This window comes from Callorhinus ursinus, unplaced genomic scaffold (assembly GCF_003265705.2).
Source record: "Callorhinus ursinus isolate GAN/ISIS: 27379988/994484 unplaced genomic scaffold, GSC_fseal_2.0 scaffold4, whole genome shotgun sequence".
NCBI lineage: Eukaryota > Metazoa > Chordata > Mammalia > Carnivora > Otariidae > Callorhinus > Callorhinus ursinus.
The window spans coordinates 110,711,003-110,734,595 of record NW_027397066.1 but is presented as its reverse complement, the minus strand read 5'-3'; the positions used below and the strand labels follow the sequence as shown (position 1 = coordinate 110,734,595).

Below are 23,593 nucleotides of genomic sequence, written 5' to 3'. Positions count from 1 at the left end.
GACTTACTCCATATGAACATATTACTAAACTGCGTTGAATGGTCAAAGTGATGGCTGCACTGATTTCCTAATTTAGCCTAAAATGCTTAATGTCACTATGGAAAAAGGATGATTATGCGATAATGCTGGCATCAATAAAAAAATGAAATCTCCCAGTGACTCAAGTGTCAAGAGATGTTTTTCCATCTTAATTAAGCCCTTCAAAACACATGGAAATCAAGTCAGCAAGAGAGCAATATTCAAAGGAAATATGAAGTACATTTAAAAAATGTTTTCAGCATCAAAAGTTACGTTTGATTGTTGTCAACAACCATGTCCTAACACAGGAACCTGTCTTCCTGTTGAGTATATTCATTTTTCCATAGTAAAATGCTGCCTGCATCCGAGAGTCACTTTTATCTTTGTTTCTGAAAACAACCTGAACTCTATTTTTACTAAGAAGAATGGCATGTTGAACTTATTCCCTCAAAGGGAATACTTTGATAAAGCCTTTTATGTAATACTTACTCAAATATGGTGGTTTGTAAGGCGCTCGTGTATTAGACAGCAGTCCATCCAGCTCCTTCCTCTCCAGAGTGCTGTGAAGGGCCTTCTCTTTGCCAAAGGTGGAGAAAGACCTCTCCGCCCCAGGCTGGGCTTCTGGAGTTTCAAACACCTCGGTGTCTGGAACAGAGTCCATGCCAGGAACATGAAGATTGCTGCGATAATCAGCAGCCTGGCGTCCATCAGCGGGGACAAAAGAAGGCATCCAGCACCGATCTGAGTGGCCCAGGGCTTTGCATTCCTCAGTGCAGTTGGAGAAGAGATCCATGCCTGTAAGCAGAAAAAAAGAGAAACTACAGATTCAGGTTTTGCTAATGTGAGAGATTACAGGTGGCATAAAGAGTGCTGGGTGAATGTGCTTTGCAAAAGTTTTCTTGCCTTAACCTCACAGGAACCAAAAATGTCTTTGTACTATTTTCCAAAGGGTTAGACTTCTAGCAAAGAGGACCCTGAGGAAGATGTTTCTAAAATTCTCAGAGTATTGGGAAAAAATTCTGGCTCTAAATTATTTAAATAACTAGGGAATGGTGAGTAGAAAAAGAATGAATATTTTAAAAAAATCTCTGGTGAAATTCATAATAGAGACAAATGCAAAGTGTAAAGCCTTTATAATCTGTAATTTCTAATGATGATAAGGCATCCAACATTTTTTTTCCTTAGAGACAAAAACATTAGAACTATGCGAAGCACAAATGATGGTATTTAGATTATGAAATCTGGACATGAAACAAAAAGTGAAGTTCAACACAAATACGGCACACATAATGATAAACCAACAAATATCGAGAATGAAACATTTCTTGAGTGGTCAAGAGAATGCTTTCTCGGGTTCTCAGAAAATGACCCTAAAAGGTATATGTCAATGACATTCTGGATTACTACAAACCACTTATCATTTATCACTGCAGACAAACCCAGAACAAATGACTGTAATTAGTGAAACCAAGGTAATCAAGTGTAATGTGAGTCAGCTGCAGATACTATTGACAAATACCTTATTACTTGTTCCATATTGGAAAACACTTGTCCTAGTCAACACAGAACTGTTTCCCTATTAATCTGAGAATATGAAGATTTCAAATGACATCTTCAAGTTTTATTGTCTCCCACAGATTGACAAGACCATTCAACATTATCTGATTATGACTCAAGAAAGTTCAGTTTCTTAAGCAAAGCATAACAATTTTTGAGCATTACAGAAGACTTCTTGATATTCATTTTGATAGCTACCCCTACTCAGAAAAACAAGCACATAAACCCAAATCACATTTTAATATTTTTCTAAACACACTAACACATTTATTGTGCATGTTTTTAAACAGGATTAGTTTAAAGTAATTTGAGTATGATTCCTCTGTATAACAGGAACTCTCAGATGCATGAGCATGAATTTCTTTTTTTTAATTGACAGACTAATATTTATTTAATGAACCCACCTGATTGTTTCTTCTTATAAATACCATGCATGATTTGAACTCTTGAGTCAGTTTTAGTTTATAAAGTCCTGATGGCATTGTGTCACAAACTGCTTTACCTGTTTGTGTGTATATGTTAATATCCGCATATATAAAATACAGAAAATATTTTTTTCAGAGTATTAATCTTCTAGATTATCCACAAGCATTTTGGAGTTCAGAACAGTTAATTATGTAAATTATGTTTAAAGAAATAAAATGAAGCTTCTTATCATATATTAATCTCACTTTATGACATTTTTATTTTAAATTAAACTATGTATAATGCCGAGTCTGACTTCGATTATAATGTTCCATTGATAATTGTCATGCATAAGCCTGGAAATAAATTACTGATCAGTGAACTGTTGAGGATCTTAAACGTGAGCTGAAACCAGGATAAGGAACCAGACTAAGAAAGCATGTAAAACATGTCAACGTTTTTCTAGACACCAGAATAGCTCAGTTTTTTATCCTATTTCTTCAAGGAGATGAGTAGAAAGAAAAAGAGTAAGGGAAGGAAAATGTCCCTGATACACACTGACATACCAGGTAGGTAGAAGCTATAGAACCAGAGAGATTTATAGTTTTGTTTTGTTTTGTTTTAGATTTTATTAATTTATTTGACAGAGAGAGACACAGTGAGAGGGGAAACACAAGCAGGGGGAGTGGGAGAGGGAGAAGCAGGCTTCCCGTTGAGCAGGGAGCCTGATGCGGGGCTCCATTCCAGGACCCTGAGATCATGACCTGCGCCTAAGGCAGATGCTTAATGACTGAGCCACCCAGGTGCCCCTGTATTTTGAATACTTTACTAGAAATGCTCTCTATTTGCAGTGTGATAGAGAAAAAAAGACTTTTTTGATAAATGAAACTACTGTTAAACGTCAAAATATTATGAGCAATTATTTGTTTGAAAATTAAATTCAAGGCATAAAATTTAAAGTTGGTGGAATTAATTCAAATACTAAGATTGAACTGCATTATTAGACCCTAACAAAGATGGGTATATAATGCAAAATTTGGAATAAATGCAATTTTCCTCACATGACTGATAAATATCATTTTAAACATACTACATGGGACCATTAATAATCTTTCACATCTTTTCGAGCACCGGTACCCAAGGACTCTCATATTTTTAAATATGATAATCTCTCATAGAAAAATTTTAATAAACTAGTCTTTCAACATTATTAAGATGCTGTTTGATTATGTTAGAAGGTGCTTTCAATAGAACTTGTTTTTATAGATAGTACATATTCAGTTGCGCCCATTTTCTTCTCTTGAAGTTAATGGTTTTCCAGTTTTCGGCTTCTTTAGTTATTAGAAGTGAGTTAAAATCCCCTTAGATGATGCAATCAAGTTCTCATGAGTTGAGAACCTGTGCAGAAAATATGTCATACGCATAACAAAAAAATGAGAAATATGATAAAGTTTTTGTTGGAAGAACAATTTTACTTGACAGAAGGAAGAAAACACTTGGAAATAATATTCTTAATAAATTTATGAACTAGTCCTTTTTTTTAAAGATTTTATTTATTTATTTGAGAGAGAGAGAATGAGAGAGAGAGAGAGAGCACATGAGAGGGGGAGGGTCAGAGGGAGAAGCAGACTCCCTGCTGAGCAGGGAGCCCGATGCAGGACTCGATCCCGGGACTCCAGGATCATGACCTGAGCCGAAGGCAGTCGCCTAACCAACTGAGCCACCCAGGCGCCCCTAGTCCTTTTAAAGTGTGATTCCCATAGTAGTAACAAACAGCTTTATATAACCAGAATGAGAGTTATGGTGTCACAAATTGTGCATGAATATAATTCACCAGTTTTACTGATAATGCAAGCATACCGATTTCTCATGAGGAAAAAAATATCAGACATAGAAACAAAATTAGAAGAAAAATAACAAATAGTACATCAATATATTTCAAATCATTTGCCTTTTAGATATATAGTTTGAGAACCAGATAAATGATCCTATTACCAGTCCTCATGTCAGGGAGTCACTAAAGACTAACAGTATTTTACCTTTTTTCAATTATCTCCAGGCCCATTAAATATACTATTTAATGACCAAATAAGCAGAAGTATATTTAAGTTTTGTTATGATAAATGACTATACGATGTACAGGAATGCTAGGTATTATAGGGCAGGCGACATATTAAAATGCATTTTTCTTGGAAATTTTTAATAACTCAAATTGAAGGTCCAAGAGAAAATAAATTTAACTTAATTTTTAGTTTTTCTTATTCAAATGTCCTTACCATAGAACCTGTGATATTTGTACAGCAGAAAAATACAGGCCAAACCTCAGTTTTGAAGTTTTGGTATTTTCTAAGAAATATCTGAATATATATATATATATATAATTTGAGATTTCTTCTCCTAGTTATTTATTTTTCCAACTTCTCAGAAATAATCTGTTCTACAAGGCATGACAGCTGATGTGATAGACTGCCTGTTATGCAAAGATATATTTAGAGAAGTTTTAAAATACATATTTTTTAACCAGCAAGTAACTTGTTCCTTACAGTCAGAGCCAGTGATATTACCACTGAGAACAAATTGTGATTTCAAAAATATTATAATTGTATTCAAATTGTGTTGTTTTCTGATGAATGTAATAATATAATATTATAGGTACATTTCTTCCTCATGTACCTTCATAAAAAATGCTTCACTTTTTATTCAGGCTTCATAAAAAATGTTTAATTTTTCATAACTTGATAAATTAATTTTAAAGAAAATCAATATTTAATTTTTTGAAGAAATTTCCAATCCTCCTTTAACCACTTAGCACCAAAAAATGGAGAAAGGTTCATTACAACCACAAAAGTTGCTATAATTTTTAGGAAAATAAAGCTCATAGCCAGATATTTATCAACATGATTCACTCATGAAAAAATCAAAACATGTACATCAAAATTTCTCCCTACTTATTCAAAATGTTTGTTTTTCTCCAATTTCTCTAATATTTTGTCATATATTTTTCCAATTATAAATCTTTCTGTAATATCAATTTGTAGTTTAGATTTTCACCAGAAACCTGAATAAGCTTTTGCAAACCATAATGAAAATTCAATTTATAAGTCCAGATGCTAATCTGCCAGTATCTAAATTCTTACTGGAGTTAGGAAAGGGAAATTTGAACTTACAATAAATCAAAAATTGTCTTGTTGATATTGTAGTAGTTGTGCAATGGCTGAACACATTTCATGATATACTTTATCTACTAGTTTGAAGATACTGACAATTCAAATCACACTTTTTTTTACGTATAGGCAAATTTTGACCATGTATCATGTATCAATCTCAATAATTAGTTAAAAAATAAACACACTTAGAAGCTAAGTTTCCTTGTAACTGAAAGAAAAATTTACAAGAAGGAGCGACTTAACAATTTTCAGGTAAACTATAACAAGTAACATTAACAGAATCACTTATTAGGGTTATCTTCTTCAGTATGTTGTTTATGAAGGCACAATTATTAAAAATGAACTGATAATTCCAGGAGTATGCACATTGCAAATATTTAATAAACGAGGCAAAAAAATTCTTACAACTAAATATATCTCCTTAGACTACCTACAATAATGTTAAAATGTTTAAGAATACACAACTAAAATTTTTGTATCAGTATGGCAAATCAGAAATAAAAGATCTTTTAATCTAACGATATACTAAACAAAATTGAAACTATTTTTTTTAAGTTTCCTTTGACTCTTTTTTTGGCTATTTAAGCTGTGATTAATCGAATCTTCCTCCTGTGATGGTTTATGCATATATTTACCACATCTCCCTGGACTTCTGCCATATCTGACCAATACATCAATAGTGCACTGAAAAAAACGGAAAGCACCTTGACAAGGCTATGGAAAGAAAATGCCACAGAGCAGTGGTCAAGCCGAAGAATTTCACACATGGAGCCAGGTGCAGTAGAAAACTGAAAAAGCTTATGTGATTCTCTGTGCAGCTGCCTCCGTGTTTAAAGCCCTTCTATGAGCAAGACTGGTGACGGCAAATGGCTTAGAAAGGAGAAAAGCAAGGGGGGTAGGGGAGAAAGAACAAAAAAGAAAACTATTCACAGAAGAATAAATAGAAAGCATATCTAAATAAATGAATACAAAGTAATGCTAACATAGAAAAAGGAATTGAGAATAAATAAAAAATTAGGAAGTTTAAACAGGTGAAGCACTAAGCTCAATATTGTATATAATGTAATATGGAATGAGGTACAGACTGAAGGACAGAATTCAGGGTCTATGTCTTTCTAGTATTATTTTTCCTTGATAACCTGGTGTTCTCCCCCTAAAAACTGGCTGAGTAAGATTTGCTTATTGGTATGATTTTTTTTCCCATATCCTAAACCTGGAAATAGATGTGCTGTGAATAATATTTCCTAAATATTACAAAATTGGAAAGTCATCGATACCTGGCTTTACAAGAATATAAAACAGATGTACTTATTCACCTGAAATGGGTTTAACTTTTAGGAAATATAGCTACTTTCTATGAAGTTTACAGTACACAACATCAGTATGAACTGGAGAAAGTCATTAAGTAAATGCATTTCAATTCTCTGTATTTAGGGCTTTATACTTAAGAAAACACTTCAAAATCATTCTTACAATAAAATTAGACATATTAAATCTGATTGCAATTCAGCACACAAAGGTGAGATTACATCTTAATACAAGTGTGTCATTACAATTCTCAAACAGCAATTACTGTGCTCAGTACGTTTCAGCTGCCCTAGAACTGCCAATGAAATACAAAAATAAATGCATTCTGTAATACTTTTCACATCTAAGAATGTAAAGATAGGGAAAAATTTTTGCCATTGATAAAGAAAAATACAAACTGCCTTGCTTTTTAAAAATGTTTTCCAGAACACAGTTTGGCATTTTAATTTTCCTTTTAATGCTTTGACATCTCAAATAATTCGAAAGAAACATTACCAAAAATGGCAACATTGAGTCCCTGAGAAATAAAATAGCTACTGGGAAGGCACATTGATAAGACTCTGTTCCCATCCATCTTCCAAATTTAGCACTTTTTGCAGATGTTTATTCGTTTCTCTTTCTTTGGTTAGGTTATTATAGCTCATTATGTCTGAGGGACTAAACTAATTGAAATGTTCATTGAGACTGGAGTGCTACAGAAAAAAACAAAGCAGAGGGTGGGGGAGAGGGAAAAGAATAAAATGCACCCAAGGATACATGCAGCAGATACTATTTTAATATTAAACATTTTGTTTTAAAAGTTTTAAAAGGCTAACTTAAATTAGACACCATGAAAAATGAATAGGAATGAGCAATTCTAAACGTACAGCTTTTTAAAGATAACGATAAATCATATGCCATATATAGGCCAAAAATGAAAGGGACTTTGTACTCAAATATAAACTTCTGGCAAGATCTGGTTTGTTGTCAGGTTCCCAGACACTAAATAGATGCTCTGTTCACTTAGCGTGAAGGCCCGCAAGGGGCAGGGACCTCCGGGGATTCTTGGCAGTTCTCAAGTCTCATTAGGTCTGCATATTAATGACTTGCAGCAATATAAAGAGACCCTTGAGCAGCCTTTTTCCCCCCTCCTCCTGCCTGTGTTTCCCAAGGCTAAGGCTGCCTCAGACACAGCACACATTAGCCAAGTGAGAGGCTTGAGGTAACCACTGCTGCCAGGCGACCATGGGGCGGGTACTGCCCTTTGACACACTGCCTCGGCACCATTCAGAGGTCCACCAAGTGTGTTAAGGAATGTGTGCTCTCTAGGACCAAGGTTACCTTGAAAATGAGGACTCTATCACTCTGTGGTTACATCATTAACCAAAATAAAGCTTAAAATCAAGTGAACAGAGTTGAATCTAGAGATGGCCCAATCATGGACATTTTTATAAGTTACGAAGGTTAATTTGCCTTTCTATTTCTTTACATGTCAGAAAAACACAAAATTCAATCAAAAAAGAAAAAGTAAAAACAAAACAAAACAAAAAATAAGCACTCTTCTTAGTTGAATTGCAAATGAAGTGGAAAGAAAATCCAACCATTGTGAAATCATTTTCATTATTATAAGGTATATATTTCATTTTTAATAGTGTTTTCTTTAAGGATTAGTAAACAGAGTTATCAGCATCCTATAAAACTTAACAGTTAAATTTATATAGAAAAAAGTAAAATAAACAATGTAAAATATATGTATCACATTGCAACCCCATCTGTGTCTATTGTTAACCTCATATACAAATACACATGGGGTTCAACTTTTGACAGGTCATGGACCCTATTGAAAATATGAGGAAACCTAGGGTGCTTGAGAAAATACACATTATCAAACGTTTATTAATGACCTGAAGCCTAAGAACCCAGCATTGGAAATCCTGCTTTCAGCCTATTCATGACTTTTAATCACCTTTCTTTCTCCCATTCAGTACTCAGTGGCTTGCAAAATGCATTGCTCTTGAAAGGAAGAAATTTGGATTCTAGTTTCCAATCATCCACTTATTCTCTGTGACTTTGGGCAGGTCAATCATTTTCATTCATCTTCAGTTACCTCATCCATAAACAAGTCTAATAATACCTTAATTGACTAACGACTAAGACTGAGGCCTGGATCAGGTGAGAAATCTATAGGTTTTTGTATGTAATATAATTGCACTAAAGAACATTATGTAAGGAAGATATAGCTTATATTCTATCATATTTCCCAATAAACTTCTAACCTTACCCAAAGGAACATTAGATTTTTATAATCCTCTTTGAATATACAATTATCAACATAGGATGACACACAATTTTCCTGTGGACTTACCACCATTAAACCTACAGAAAATTCCCCAGGATACCATTCTTTCTAGATTTACTTTTAACAACAACAACAACAACAAGAAACTATAAAAGTCAGCATTGCCCTTTGAACACACTTACCGGCTGACTGGCCGCGATTGGTGGCATCATGATCACTATCTCCCTGTTCACTGTCTCCATGACCACTGTCCTTAGAGCTTACTATGTCGGCTTCTTGGAATGCAGAACTAGAAGTACAAAAATGCAAATATTAGAATAAAAAAGGCAAAGAAACACAGAAAATATTCTTCTGCCACCACATGGTCACCAATGGTGCTGCAGATTCATAGACCTCTCGGCTTTATTTCCGCAGAAAGCTAGTTTCATCACCTTAAGCCTAATTCTTTAAAACTGAGTAGAGCAGTCATTTTGAGCCTTTATGGCATGTCACTTTAGTCATTATTCTATGATTAGGGTTATGTTTATGTGTACATCATTTTCATAAAAGAGAGTATTCACTGGGAATAGGGAGACTATCAGAAGCAGTGCAGGAGTATAAACTGACAAAATATTCAAATATATTCAGTAAGTTGTATATAGATGAAATATACCCATGTATTGTCTAGGAACCCCAGCATAATCAGTATTTATGTTCTGACCTAGCTGGAGATCTTATATTTTAATATTGGATAATACACCTAAATCCTAATTTTAGTAGGTAGAAAATTGTCCACACATCAAGCTAGGGGGGAAAAAAAGAGAGTCCATACCTGTTAACTCGGCGAGGTCTGTCAACTAGATAGCTGAGCTCTGCTCGCTGGTGTTTAGTCTAGAAAAAAGATAAATAAATCAAGAGCATTTGAATGCTGAGGGCTTAACTAGTAGTCTTCTTTTGAGGTTAGGGATTGAGTCCCATTTAAGTACTGTGTACAGTTTTATGAATTTTCAAGCTATTCTAAGGCCTCACCCTAGTGATTGCTGGGTAAGGGAAGGGCAATATGCAGATTTTCAGTAAAGGTTAAAAAACATTGCAAAAATATAAAGCCAATTTTAAACGTGTGTGTGTGTGTGTGTGTGTGTGTGTGTGTGTGTGAGCGCGCGCGCGCGCGCGCTTAAGGAGAGATTGCAAATGACCTCATAGCTAGGGCTCATAAACTATTGTCCCTAATAGAGTCAACCTAGGTATACTCTGCAATCTTTCTTTCAGTGGCCTAAAAAAGTGTTTAGGTGCATACTGGTTGACACAAGAAAAACAGCACGCTCAATAAGCAAAAAGTTTGGATATTTTATGGAATTATTTTGTTGTTTATTTTCAAAATGTGCTTAAGATACAAATGAGCTGTACAAATATTCATTAAAGTCAATTAATAATATCTAAGACTCAAATAAATAAAATAACCTGCCAAGAAAATAATTCATAATCCCCCCCCCCAAACTTTTCCCTCTCCAAATACCCTCTGCATTCTCCTCCCCAACTCCACCAACCACACACCTTTTCTGGTCCAACTTTCTTGTACATAAATCAACTCTGTTCTCCCCCTCCCTCCCTCCTTCCAACTTTGCCACTTCGCCATCTTTTAAACAGAAATCGGAATTGACAAGCCAAATTCTTTGAGGAAGAAAGCCAGCAGTAGTGATTTATCAAGAACAGTGGCAAAAGGTGATTATTAGCTAAAAGATATATTTAAGGTAACAATTGTTTAAGCCTTTCGTTAGTTTACGCTTACAGGGGTTTGTGCCAAAGCAACTTCATTCAAATTCACACTGTGTGGGCGTTGGGCTTCAAGAGCGTCTGTAAATGCTGTCCAGAGCAGAACTGAAGGCTTTTCTGCAACCCGAGTTCAGAGGAAAAGGATCTGATAACTTATTCACTAAAACATGCATTCGAGTTTAGACAACTGTGCGAAGTTAAACAATCTATAGCTTACTTTTACACGCGACTGAAAGCATCGATAAACAAAGCAAACAATTAACTTTATTAATGCCTGGGACAAACGCAAAGAGAAAAAGACCTTGCCAGTACCAGAAAGTCCCTCCATCGCAATTCCCTCGCTTCCCCCGCGCACTTTTCCCTTTACCAGAGATTTCTGAGAAGGGAAAGGACTGAGAAGGGGTTAGGATTTTAAAGGAAGGATGCCAGAGGGAAGAAGGAGGGCCCAAGGTGGCAAAGCACCAAGGGGAGGAAATGAAAGTAAATGTGGAGGGGTGGAGCGCAGAAAATTAGGGACAACACGAAATTTAGGTTACATACGAAGGGGTGGGATAGCCTCCCCCCAGTTCCTGCCCCCACAGAGATACAAATAAGTTAGTATCCTAAATATAAATACACAGTGCACCAGAGATACAAGGGCCGGGCTAGAGGAGGCTTTCAGATGGAGGAGATGAGAGATGGTGGTCCTTTCGCTTCAGCCTTACCTCGTTGGACAAAATGCTTCCGTTGGAGATGATGTCGGGCTGCTGGTCTGTGTAGCCGGTGACGATAGCCCCACAGGGGTTGTGCTCAGTGTCCGTACTCCGTGAAGGGCTGCAGGGCTTAAGGAACATCAGGTCGGTCTTGGCGGACTCAGGGGTCAGGCAGACCTGGTAGCAGTAATTCTGGTTGTGGTGGTGGGAGCCGAAGCCCCCGGACTCCTCCACCGGCACTTGCGCCGGGTTACTGGGTACATTGGAGCTTTGCACCAGCATAATGTCCGACTTGCTGAGTTTCTTCTTGCGCGCCCGGGCTTGGCGGCCACAGCAGGTCGAGCCCCCGCTGCCACAGCAGCAGCAGCAGAGGCAGCAGTCGCTGGCTAGACACGTGTAGATGTTGAGCTTCTTCTCTTTTTGGCAACGCACGGCAAGCACGATCATGGCTAGCAGGAATATGAAGGACACCGAGCCCAGCGCAATGATGAGAATGAGGGTGAGGTCCAGCGAGGTCTCCCCGCCGCCGGAGCGGCTGGGGCGCTGATGCTCCCCTGGCCCCCCGCTACCGCCCCCGCCCCCACCCTGGGGCTCCACAGCTCCATCCACCAGCTGCACCACCAGCGTGGCAGTGGAGGACAGGGGCGGCTGCCCGTGGTCGCGCACCTCGATCACCAGCTCGTAAGGCCGCTGGGGGTCGCGCTTGGCCGGCACCCGACGCGCGGTGCGGAGTTCCCCGGTGCGCCAGTCCATGCGGAAGAGGTTCATTTCGTTGCCGCGCACAATGCTGTAAGTGAGCCGGGCGTTCTCGCCGTCGTCTGCGTCCACTGCCGCCACGCGGGTCAGCAGGTAACCCGGCTCCGCCGACCGGGGCAGCACCTCGCGCGCTGGAGTCCCGTTGCGCCCAGGCAGGGGCGCCACGATGGCAGGGGCATTGTCGTTCTGATCCACGATGAGGATGTTGACCGTGGCGTTACCAGCCAGAGCCTGGGGGCTGCCGGCGTCCCGAGCTTCCACTTGGAAGCTGAAGTCCTTGAGCTGCTCGTAGTCGAAGGAGCGCAGGGCGTACAAGTAGCCGTTCTCAGAGTTGATGGACACGTAAGTGAAGACGCTCATGCCCTGGATCTGGCACTCGAGGATAGAGTAGGCTAGCTGGGCGTTGGCGCCCTCATCGCGGTCTGTGGCGCTCACCGCGTAGATGTACGCGCCCGGCACGTTGTTCTCGGTCACATACACGTCGTAGACGGGCTGGCTAAACCGCGGTGCGTTGTCGTTCACATCTGACACTTGTACCTGGATCGACTTACTGGTGGAGAGCGCCGGCTCACCCCGGTCCCGAGCCACTACTGTTAGGGTGTAGGAGTCTCCAGCCTCTCGGTCCAGGGGGGCCTCGGTCACGATGGTATAGTAGTTCTTAAAGGAAGACTTGAGGCGGAACGGCACATCCCCCAGTAGCTCGCATTGCACCTGCCCATTTTCCTCTGAGTCGCGATCGGTCACGCTAAACAGGGCCACTACTGTACCGGGCGCCGCGCCCTCGCTCACCGCCTCCTTCACCGTGCTGAAGCTGATCTCTGGCGCGTTGTCGTTAGCATCCAGTACTCGCACTAGCACCTTGCAGTGCGCGGGCACGGCGTTGGGGCCCAAGTCCTTGGCTTGTACGTATACTTGGTACACCGGGCTCTCTTCATAGTCTAGCTCGCCGCTCACCTCCAGTCGGCCGGTGCGCGGGGAGAGTCCAAAGAGCTCCCGCGCCCTGGGCGAAATGTGGCTGCTGAAGGAATACACGACTTCGCCATTCTGTCCCTCATCTGGGTCTGTGGCGTTGAGCTGGATTACAAGCGTGCCCGGTGGCGAGTTCTCTGGTAGGGACACAGTGTAGACGGGTTGGTCGAAGGCGGGGACATTGTCGTTGGAGTCCAGCACTCGGATGGTGAGTAGGGCAGTGCCGGTGCGCTGCTGTTGGGGTGGTAGGCCCCCTCCCCCGCCGCCTCCCCCTCCTTCTCCTCCTCCTCCCCCTCCTCCCCCGTCCACCGCGGTCAGCACGTAGCGGTGCACCGCTTGCTGCTCTCGGTCCAGCGGCTTCTCCAGCACCAGCTCGGCGAATCGGTTGCCATCCCCCTGGGTCTGCACGTCCAGGGAGAAGTAGCTGTTGGGGGTTATCTCGTAGTCGCGCAAGGAGTTGGTGCCCACGTCTGGGTCGAAAGCGCTCTCCAGGGGGAACCGGGTGCCCGGCGTAGCGCTCTCAGAGATCTCCACCGTCAGGTCCGGCTCCGGGAAGGAGGGGGGGTTGTCATTGATGTCCAGCACTTCGATCTCCACCCGGAACAGCTCGAGGGGGTTCTCCAGGAAGACCTCCAGGTGCAGGACGCAGGAGGGGCTCTGCTTGCAGATTTGCTCGCGGTCGATCTTCTCGTTCACGTACAGCACCCCGGTCTCCAGGTTGAGGTCCAAGTAAGGGGTCCGAGAGTTGGGCACCGTTTGAAACCTGCGAGCTGAAAGTTTTGTAATGTCCAAGCCCAGATCTTCAGCGATATTCCCCACGAAAGTGCCATGTTCCTGCTCCTCCTGCACTGTGTAGTGAAGCTGGGAAAAGACTCCTTCCACCATCCAGAGCAAGGCAAAGAATAATAGCACAATCATCTCCAAAGGGAAAGGAAGCAGCTTCCCGCAGCCAGCCAGCCACCCAATCACCTCCCCCACCACCACGAAAAAAATCTTAAAAAAATACAAATAAAAGTGCGCTATGTGGGGGGCTACTGTGGCTTTCTGTCCTTAAAAATCTATTCCTTTTGCTTCATTTTCGGGCTTCCCCCAATTCAGCCTCATTTTTCAATCTTAGCGCAGGAAGGGTGACAGGCGTCCCCTTTCCTCATCTGTAATCTTCGCACTGACCAATTAATAAAATAATAATACAATAGTCAGCGTCCTTTATTCCGACAGTCTTGGCGCAACGCGGCGCTGGCAAATCCCAAGGAGGAAATTTCGATATTTCAAGACTGTCCTCGGTTTGTCTTCTTGCTGATGGGAGGAGAAGGAGGAGGAGGAAAAGGAGGAGGAGGAGGAGAAGGAGGGGGTGGAAGAGGAGGAGGAAGATGAAGAGGAAGAGGAGAAGGAAGAAGAGACGCTGCTGGCACCGTTGAACATGCCTCAATGTCAACGGCTGGCAAATGCAAAAGGGCTTAAAAACAGCAAGAGAATTTTGTGCCGGAAAAACATAGAACGGCTCTGCAGCATAAAACTTTCATTCTCTTCATTTCTCCGGATGGATGTTCTTGGCATTTTCTCCTCTTTCGCTCTATTTGTATTTTTTGGCTTTCATAGTTTTGTCTGTCTCTGTCCTCATCTCCACCATCATTTGCCTCTCTCTAAGTGTGATGAGCAGTTTCTTTCCTGCTGTTTTCTTCCCAAGCCTCTTTCCCTCTAACCTGTCTCTTCCTTCCAGTCTTTCCCTCCTCCTGCTTCAGCCCTAGAGCCTGTGATCTCGGCTGGCAGTTTCTGAGCTCCGAGCGCTCCGCTTTTCTGTTTTTGCGCAGCGCCCTCAATCTGCCAACCAATAACTGAAGAGCACCACCCACCGAGCCACCGCTAATTGGCCAATCTGGCTGTCAAGCATGTGCGTCACTCTGCAGCCGGGAGGGGCGGGATGGAACTCGCGACCGGGCGGGCGGCCGGGGTGAGTGTGAGTGTGAGAGTGAGAACAGCCCGGCAGGTCCCGAGGCGTTAGCTGGGGACTCTGCTGAGGAAAGTTCCCAATCCCCAGCCGCAGGTAATGGAGAGGGAATAGAGAGGTTCCCCTGTTTGCATCAGCAAATGCGAAAACATAATAGCAACAGCAGCGGTATCCTCTCTCCGGAGCGGGGTTTCCAATGACGCTAACATTCTTTTTCCTTTAAGGTATTTTCCTTTACTAATGATCGTGGAAATAAATCACCGGGAAGGGGAAAAGTTGCAGAGGGGCCACTAACTGCAGGGGTTACCTAATTAAGGGGCTCTGGCAGAGATTGTCTGGACATTTTTTTAAAGAGATATAATATGGATTGGGTAAAAACTAAGCGTGAGGGTCTGAAGGGGCTGTGTGGAAAGGAGTGAAGCAGTTAGAGTGTGGGGCGGAGGTAGGTCCTGAAAAGCCGAGGGATTCACGCCAAGAGATGTGGGCTGGCAGCTACTATAGATGTGCAGACGCGTTAGACTTGTCTCTTCCCTTCCTCAGTGTATATACACGGCATTCTTACCAAATAGATTAACTCCCTTGGGGACCTAGTTCGAACTGCGAGCGCTTTGATCAATGACTGAAGAGTTTCATTTGAGCACTGCCTTCAAGCACGCCAGCCTAACGCCCGACTCGCTAGCATCGGCGCATCTCTGGGCGCTGCAAGGCGCCTCGGATATCCCTGCGCCTTACCGGGCCAAGTGCTACGCTGCGGCCGCGCGCTCAGGCTATTTTCTGCTTTTCCTGACATTTGGCGATCCCCCTCCCCGCCCCCATGCTAAACCGGGGCACCGATTGTTGCCCAGTTTGAGGCAAGATCTCTGGATGAGAACAGCAGGGCGACTGAGAACACGGGCAGGGGTGAGGATGAGTCAGTGGGCAGGGGCCGAGCACATGCGGCGCCCGAGTGTGTGCCGCTGCGGGTATCAGCGAACGCGCTTGCACACTTACGGTGCTCACATCCATCCTCCTTGGCCCGGCGCACAGGTCTGTGCAAGCCCCATCGGAGCCCTGAACCACACACCCCGATCTCGAAGGATGCGCTTGAGGAGTGTTGAATGCCCACTGCCGTGACGTGGGGGCAAAGCAGCGCATCCATGCATCCAGTTCTTGTGAAGTTAAAATACAGCGCGAACTCTTCAGTGTTAGAGAGTGGAATGAATGCCAATTCTCCAAGAAAGATTTTTTAAAAGCGTATTTTTTATATTAATTAATGGGCTGTAGGGGGTTGTTTATTCACTAAAGCTGCCCCTGTTCAGTCTTCTTCTTATGCCACAGTATTGAATGGTCCCCTGCGGCTTCCTGGTAATGAATGACCTGAGAGTAACACCGCCACAACCTGCGAGAAAAGGAGAGCCCTTTCCCCAACCCGAGGTACGTTGAGATTTCTTCGTGGCAGGGAATTAAGGAGAGCGAGTGTCCACGGGCGTGATTAGAGACTGAGGCACGGCTCTGTGAGTCCCGCGAGTGCATGCCTAGTGCCCTGGTGCCCCCACCGTTGGCTCTTTCATGGAGATGGGTCCTGCCTTTGAGCGGTTAGAAGGAAAGGATGCCAGCAAAAATGGCTAATCCTTTTTCAGCTGCAGTAAATTGACTACTGGCCATAGCCAAGAGAAAACCGCTGCAGTTAAAATGATTTTAGCATCGCGTCTACTGCTGAGAATGGAGTGGCAGTTTATAAAAAGGACCTGTGGATCAATGAAAAGGAGATTATAGTGTATCTGAATATTAATAACGGCACTGCATCTGTACTTTCTACCCCTCCCCCCCTTTTTCTTTAGATCTGCAGGATTGAAATGAAATATTTTGAGTTCTTCCAGCTGACTCATCAGAACCCTGGAGCATTTTTTAAATGACGGTAATTTTCTAATGTTTTCATTTATACGTTTGGAAACACTGTTGTGTGCGTGCGTGTGCACGCCTGTTTGCGTGTGAGAGACATGTGGCTGAATGACAATGCAGATCCAGAAATTGTTTGGGGGAGAGGGTTTGTGTTTTGAAAATGTAGATGAAGTTTGAGCACACTTGGGGCGTTCGCTGAGAGCCACAGAGCTTCCAAGAAGTGGAGATGAGAACGTGGAGAGATGGCCAGATTTGCCTGTAAATAATCACTACATCCACTGGAACACTTGAGCTGCTTTTTTTTTTTTTTTTTTGGTAGCAGTTGTGTTTGAGCCGGGAACTCTCTCTGCAAACGTGGGTTACAGGCGTCTCCTAGCGGCGAAAGCGGCATAGGGCAAGCCAGAGAATTTTGCTTTGGAAACTCTCCTTCTGCAGGGTTCGCCTGTTGGGGGCTCTGCAGGATTTCTTGGGTCAAGAAGGCCTGTGTCCGCTCTGGCGACACAGGGCCCGGGCCCTTTAGAGGTCTCGCCTCTGACTTCTGGTCTCTGAAGCTGCCCAGGACCTTTGGGGAGACGACAAGGTCTTCTGCTAGGGGGAACAGACTCGAGCCTGGCCATCCTCCTCCTCCTAGGTAGTTCCAGCCAAGGGCAACTGAGAGAGCATTTTGTTCAGGGCAAGAATCATAAACTGGCATTAATAGCCTTTCCTGCCTCCTTACCCTGGAAACATTATACACCCCCACCCCTCACCCACAAAACAAAAGCCTTTTAAAAATGCCCCTTAATTCCTTTTACATTCCCTTCGGTGAACCCGGAATTTAGTGAGGCCATGATTACATAAATAAGAGACTCAGTAGTGGGGGTTCACGACCTCTTTGAAGTGGAGAATATCCTGTGATACTGCATCCCTCTCTCCCCTCTACCCCCATTACTGGACACAGAAGGGAACAGCAAAACCCAGGGAACACAACCTTACCCCTTACCCTTACCCTCTACACCTAACACCCCCTCCAGGGGAGCAAACTATGTGGGGCCAAAACAAATTGCATCTTAATCAGAAGGGGAAAGTAGTTACATTTTGAGGGATGTATCAAAATCAATTTTCATAAAAGTCCTGGTTGGTGTATGAGAATGATAATGCACACTCATGTATTTCATTGGTCTCTAAGTACAGCAGAAATTGGGGGGTCTCTAAGGATCCCACAAATGCATTTTATATACATAGTTACAAACTTTGAAACTAGGTAACAGGGTTGTTTTCTTCCCTACCCTTTTCTGGAAAAGGTGGGAGGGAAACAACTTTGTTAACCAGCGTTTTGATAAATGAGTGTTTGCAGTGATTTAACTTGACTTGAAAGCAATTTGTTTCTAAATCCTCTTATTATTGCAGTGTGCCCAGAGCTTTGAGAGAAGGCTTTTTTTTTTTTTTTTAAGAAATGGAAGAAAAAAATTTAAATTGTCAATAAGAAGTCTTTTGAACACCAGACCCGGCTAAGATTGAGCTGGGTGGTTCCTGGCATTTGTCATTCCCAGCAAGGACAGTGCAGAGAGCAAACTCAGAGGACCTGGACCATACTGAATCTCTTACGGGTATCCATGAAATAGGTTTATTTGTAGTAGTGTAACCTAACTTAAGAGGTGGGAAGGCAAGGCTTTGGAGACCAGACACTGTGTAAATTTTTGTCCATCTACTTTACAGAGAGAATGTTGACTAGAGTTTCTAGAAAAGGTTTATAGCATAAACTATTATAAGCATTTAGGTTACTCTTTAGATACTGTGTTGTAATGTTCTGAACTCAACAGAGAACAAACCAATCCGTGTTTTGGGGACTGGGAATACTAGATTTTCCATTAAAGCATTACTTATATTCAAAGTAGGAATGTTCTTCTCCATTTTGTTTAACCTCGTTAATATTGGTGCGGCTTCACATTTCAGTGTCTTTTCAGTTATCAGACAGGGCCAGCATTTTGTTAAACTCTAAACAGTGAATTAAAAGCACTGATGAGCTGAAGCAGCCCTCTAATGCAAAATGACAAATTGCACTTAAGCAATACATGAAGAAGAAAATGATTTATGGATTTTTACAATGGTCTGAGCAAATGAAAGCAACATGAATTATACATCCTAATGCTCACGATATCATTTTCTAATAATACGGTTTCAGTTCAGATGCTACACTCTCATCCTTTCTATAAGAGATATTGATCAATAAGAGGTCCAGGAATATTTTTAAATTAGGCAATGGTGTCTGATATGGGTTCCAAATATATATATTTTTCCTGAGTATGGGGGGGGAGGGTGAAAATTGAACATACTAACATTCTAGTCAGCTCCTTCACATATTGTGTCTTTGGGTGATAAATAGTCCTTTTGAAACTTATGTTTTGTTCCACGCTTTCTTTCAGAATGCAAATAAATAGATCTAATTTAGAATGACAATCTTTGTTACATCATGACCTCTTACTCTGAAAATCAAAGTGCTTAATCTCATCTTACATTTTCCTTTCATTGCTTTTGATATTGAAAAATCTGATTTCTCCAAAATATCTCTTACCTTCTTCATATTTGCTTTATCCTATTTTTCCAGAACATTGTTTAATTCCTTAGTGTGTTAAAGACACACCTGAGTTAGTAAAAAGGTCATATACCTTAGTTTTATTTTGGTCTTTGTAGACAGAATAGATCTTATGGTTGTCTTAAATTACAGAAAAAAAAATCAGATAAAATTTTGTGTGATGCTTGCTTTTTGAGTCTGGGGAAAATAAATCTAGTTTACTTCACCTCTGTTATGATGAGTGACTACTCTTAGCACTTTTATTTAACCATTTGTGGCTTATATAAGTATTTTAGGGCGTGGTAGAATTTTAAGTGAAGACAGTGTCTTTACTGTCTCACATACTCAACCACAGGAAACTTCTAATTACCCAGAGGCCTCCAGAGCCACATTATTAGGCTTAATTTTAATTATCCAGGTTTATAAAAAAAGAAAAGAAAAAAAATGAATCACAGTTTCTGCTTTTGACAGCAATAATAATCACTCTTACTGAAAATTTACTGAAATCAATGATGTGATTAGGATTGTAAATAAGAACTACAAGACATCACATTTGAAAAGCAAGCTGCTTTGCTAACGTAAGTGATGTGTGGGTTATACTGATGGGGCCCAATGGTAGAAATGAAGGTTTAAACATTAAGATCGATTCAGAACAATTTCAAAAATTAATTGCAAGCCCTGATTAAGTTTATATAAGTGAGAGAAAAGGTGTCTAGAATTCTATGTTTTTTCTTCCCTAGTGTGTTTGCTTCTTATTTGACAATGATACAGTCAGCATAATGCTAGTGTTTGTCTGGTAAGTATAAATTATTTTCTTAAGGGGAAGCCCCTTGAGTTTATACATACAAAATGAGATTATCCAAATTGTGATTAGGGTTACAAACCATAGCATTATTTTCTGAAGAGTTTGAAAATGTTATTGGAGACAGACACCATGCAAAGAATGTCAAACATAACTTGGGAATTACATTAGTAATTAGTAATTGGAATTACAATAGTAAACAGTAAATAGATACTTCAATAAAAAATTATCTATTTCAGTTTGACTGCCTGCCTACTTAGTGTAACTCTTTATATTAGAAACTTGATTTTCATGATGTCTTATTTCAATGGGCCTGGCAATGCTACACTGTAAAATGCTTTATTTTATTACAGTTTTGGGGGGCTTTTTAGGTGAAACTGAGTAATGACTTTTAAATAGCCAATGTATTCCAAGCATCCTTACATAAGTTATCATATCCCTCCCCATGTCTGTAAGTATTATCATTTCAACATTATAGGTAAAGATACTAAGGATGTTCACATTTCAGTAACTCTTCAAATTAATACAAAATTCACATCCAGGCCTTTTGATGTTCATGTTGAGGCTCACTTTCCTAAACCATGATGTTTTTCTAGTGTGAGTTAGATTTATTTAAGAGGTAAAACAAACCAAATAAATGAGCTAATTTAGAGGTGGGGTTCGTCCAGATTTTGTACAGACAACAGTACTGGTTTTATCCTAGTCAAAATGGCTAGTACATTGAGTTGAGCCATGGAGAAATTCATAAATGAATTTAAGGAGGTGTTTTGTGTGTATGTGTGTGTGTGTGTGTATGAGGGAGTATTGTCAGGAAACCCAAGCTCAAATATGTTTTCTTGCGAGAGTGAATGGTTTATAGCAACCATCTTTTCCTCATGCAGAATTGCCTGACATGGGGATTGTAGGTTTTAAAGATTGAAAGTGGAAATTGATAAAACAAACGCGTCCAAAAGGAAGGCATCTCGGCTTCATCCAGTCCTGAAAAATACAATGTTGATCAATGGCCCAAGAAGTATTGCCTTAGTTTATTAGAGTTTGTTAAAAGCTAGGAAAAAAAAAGAAGTATACCAGTTTTTTTTACAATGCAAATATTAGTGTTTATTTTGTATTTATTTCTGAACTGGTCCTTAATTTAAAAGGATACCTGTTTCTTTAAGCAAAATTTCTACTATCACTTTATACTAATTTCTTCAGTGATGCTCAGAAAAGATTTTTTTAACTTGAAATTTCAAAGTTAAACAAATTTCTTTGACAATTTTATGCCAGCAGAAAATGGAAGAAAAGAACTTTAAAACAATTTTAATATGGAAAGAAATAATCAAAGGAAGATGATTATGGAATCTTATTTACCTACTGTAAGTAAAACACATATTATTATTTTGATAATAAGTATAGACAGAGGAAAATATCATATTTCTTTTAGAAGTATACCCAGTCACTCAGAGTATGTGCAATGTAGGCTCTACAGGGCAGTTCTATATCTTACTCATTTCTCAAGGTACCCAACTGTGGAAGGCAATGGTACAGTAAATTATGAAGAACATAAACTTGACAGTCAAGCCAAATTGGGCTCAAATCCTGGTTCTCAAAATATTTGAACTTGGACACATTTCTTAACTCCTTTGAAACTCTGTCAAAGTGTATCGAACATGCTGAACATCTGTTAAAATATGATGATATATATTGACCTTGTTGAGTCATTGTGAGGCTTAACTAAAATGTTCTATGTAAAATCCTTGGCCCATAGTAGACTCTCAGTAAATGTTAAATATTATTATAGCAAGATGTTTTGAATGAAGTGTCCATAAATAAGATACTTATTGAGAATAATTGGCATTGATTTTTAATGATTTTATTTCCTTTATGAAATGCAAACTAAAGTATTTACTTTGAGGTGCAAAAACAGTTTCACATTGTTTCTATTTTACAGGAAATTATAATATAATTTTGAAGATTGGATGCAAATAATAAATGAAGAAAACTAAACTAACAACATTGAACTAGGCACCAAGACATAAAAATCAGTAATGACCTTTTCTTATGTTTGTGTTTTATTTTAAAACTTTTATTTGTTTTCTTCCAGATAAGTTTAAATTTTCTATTTAATTTAAAAATTATTAGAAACTATCTAATTTCTATTTAATTTGTATGATAATACTAATACTGATATGTAGATAGATTTTAAAAATCATTTTGGTAAGAACACTAATTTGATAGATTCACTTATTTTTCTTCCAGTTCCTTAATATAAAGCCTTAATACCTACTACTCTATTCATGCTGATGAGTATTAAAATTCTCAAAATTAAAAACAAATTAGTGAAAATCAGTTACTTAAAATAGAATGAGTTTATTAGAATGACCAATTCTGAGTCTCAAGCCTCAATTGTATTTGACTTTCTCCCCAACATCCTTCTCCTTGCAATTTTTCTGCCTAATATTGCTGTTATTAGTATTCTCTTCAGCAGTTTCTTCTAATTTTAGAAGCAAAAACGTTCATGCGTGCTGGTGTGATAAGAGCACAGTCATGGAATACTGAAAGAATAGAAAAAAATGTAAATCATGTTTTTTTTTAAGGATTCATACTCAATTTGATATATAAAGAATATACATTAAAAAGTTTGAATAACTTCATTGAACAGTATGAAAAAAAACCTGTTAAAATATATAATGACTATGACCACCAAGTGCATAAGGAATAAAGAAAAGACTAGAACAAAACCAATTAGTTAAGCAAAGATTTCCAGAAAGGGGCAGTTTTTGTTATGATTGATTGATTGATTTTTGAGTGAGAGAGAGATAGAGAGCATGCATGAATAGGCAGGGGAGGGGCAGAGGGAGAGAGAGAATTTCAAGCAGAGTCTCACCCAGGGCTTGATTTCAGGACCCTGAGATCATGACCTGAGCCGAAATCAAGAGTGGGTTACTCTGACCCACCCAAGCACCCTTGTTATGATTTAAAACTATCTGAAGCAGGTTAGAGGGATTTGCACAGTGAAGAAGTGAAGGCAGTGAGAGCAGAAAGCTTTTCTATGGAGATCATAAAAACAGCAAATTAATCTTTTCAATTATGGGGCAATATCCTGACTCTGGACTCAGTTCCTTAAATCTACAATGTCCAAAGACCTTAATTTTGTTTCATTGGATTTTTTTTCCTCCCCATCACCACCTGCAAGAACTTGGCCAAATTTAAGGTCAGCAGACAAGGGTGAGATCCTCATTTAGTGTATATACCTGAGTAATGCTTTTGGTATGGTTGGGCTAATGGCCAATGTTCAGCCTTAGAATTATGATAAAACATAGTATTATTGCTTGTTCATTAGCATACATATTTGAGGACCTTGGCCGTTGCTAATCTAATGATGAAGTGCTGATTGCTGATTTTCTCAAACCATTTTTTAACCTTTTCTACTCAGACTAAGTTATTAGATACTAAGTATCTAATTTAACAAGAACATATTTTCATTCTGCTGGACAGATAAGAGAGAGCACTATTACTTAAGTCTA

General features: G+C 40.2%; 1 protein-coding gene and 1 long non-coding RNA gene across 4 annotated transcripts in view; one reads left to right on the top strand and one right to left on the bottom strand.

Annotated features, from left to right (window-relative positions):
- PCDH10 (protocadherin 10) overlaps positions 1-14,659 on the bottom strand; it is a 61,828-nt gene extending 47,169 nt beyond the window's left edge. For all 3 annotated transcript variants that reach the window (XM_073892270.1, XM_025874187.2, XM_025874186.2), the window contains exons 1-4: positions 11,190-14,659; positions 9,545-9,603; positions 8,916-9,022; positions 508-813 (exon numbers count right to left, since the gene is read on the bottom strand). In XM_073892270.1, the coding sequence (XP_073748371.1) occupies positions 508-813; positions 8,916-9,022; positions 9,545-9,603; positions 11,190-13,820 (3,103 nt within the window). In that variant the 5' untranslated portion in view covers positions 13,821-14,659. The remainder of the gene's footprint in view (positions 1-507; positions 814-8,915; positions 9,023-9,544; positions 9,604-11,189) is intronic.
- A 231-nt stretch (positions 14,660-14,890) lies between these two features.
- Positions 14,891-22,109, top strand: LOC141372502 (uncharacterized). Its single transcript, XR_012377766.1, has 5 exons — positions 14,891-15,074; positions 16,168-16,263; positions 16,671-16,747; positions 21,357-21,442; positions 22,018-22,109. It is a non-coding gene; the product is annotated as an uncharacterized lncRNA (long non-coding RNA).
- Positions 22,110-23,593: the final 1,484 nt, after the last annotated feature.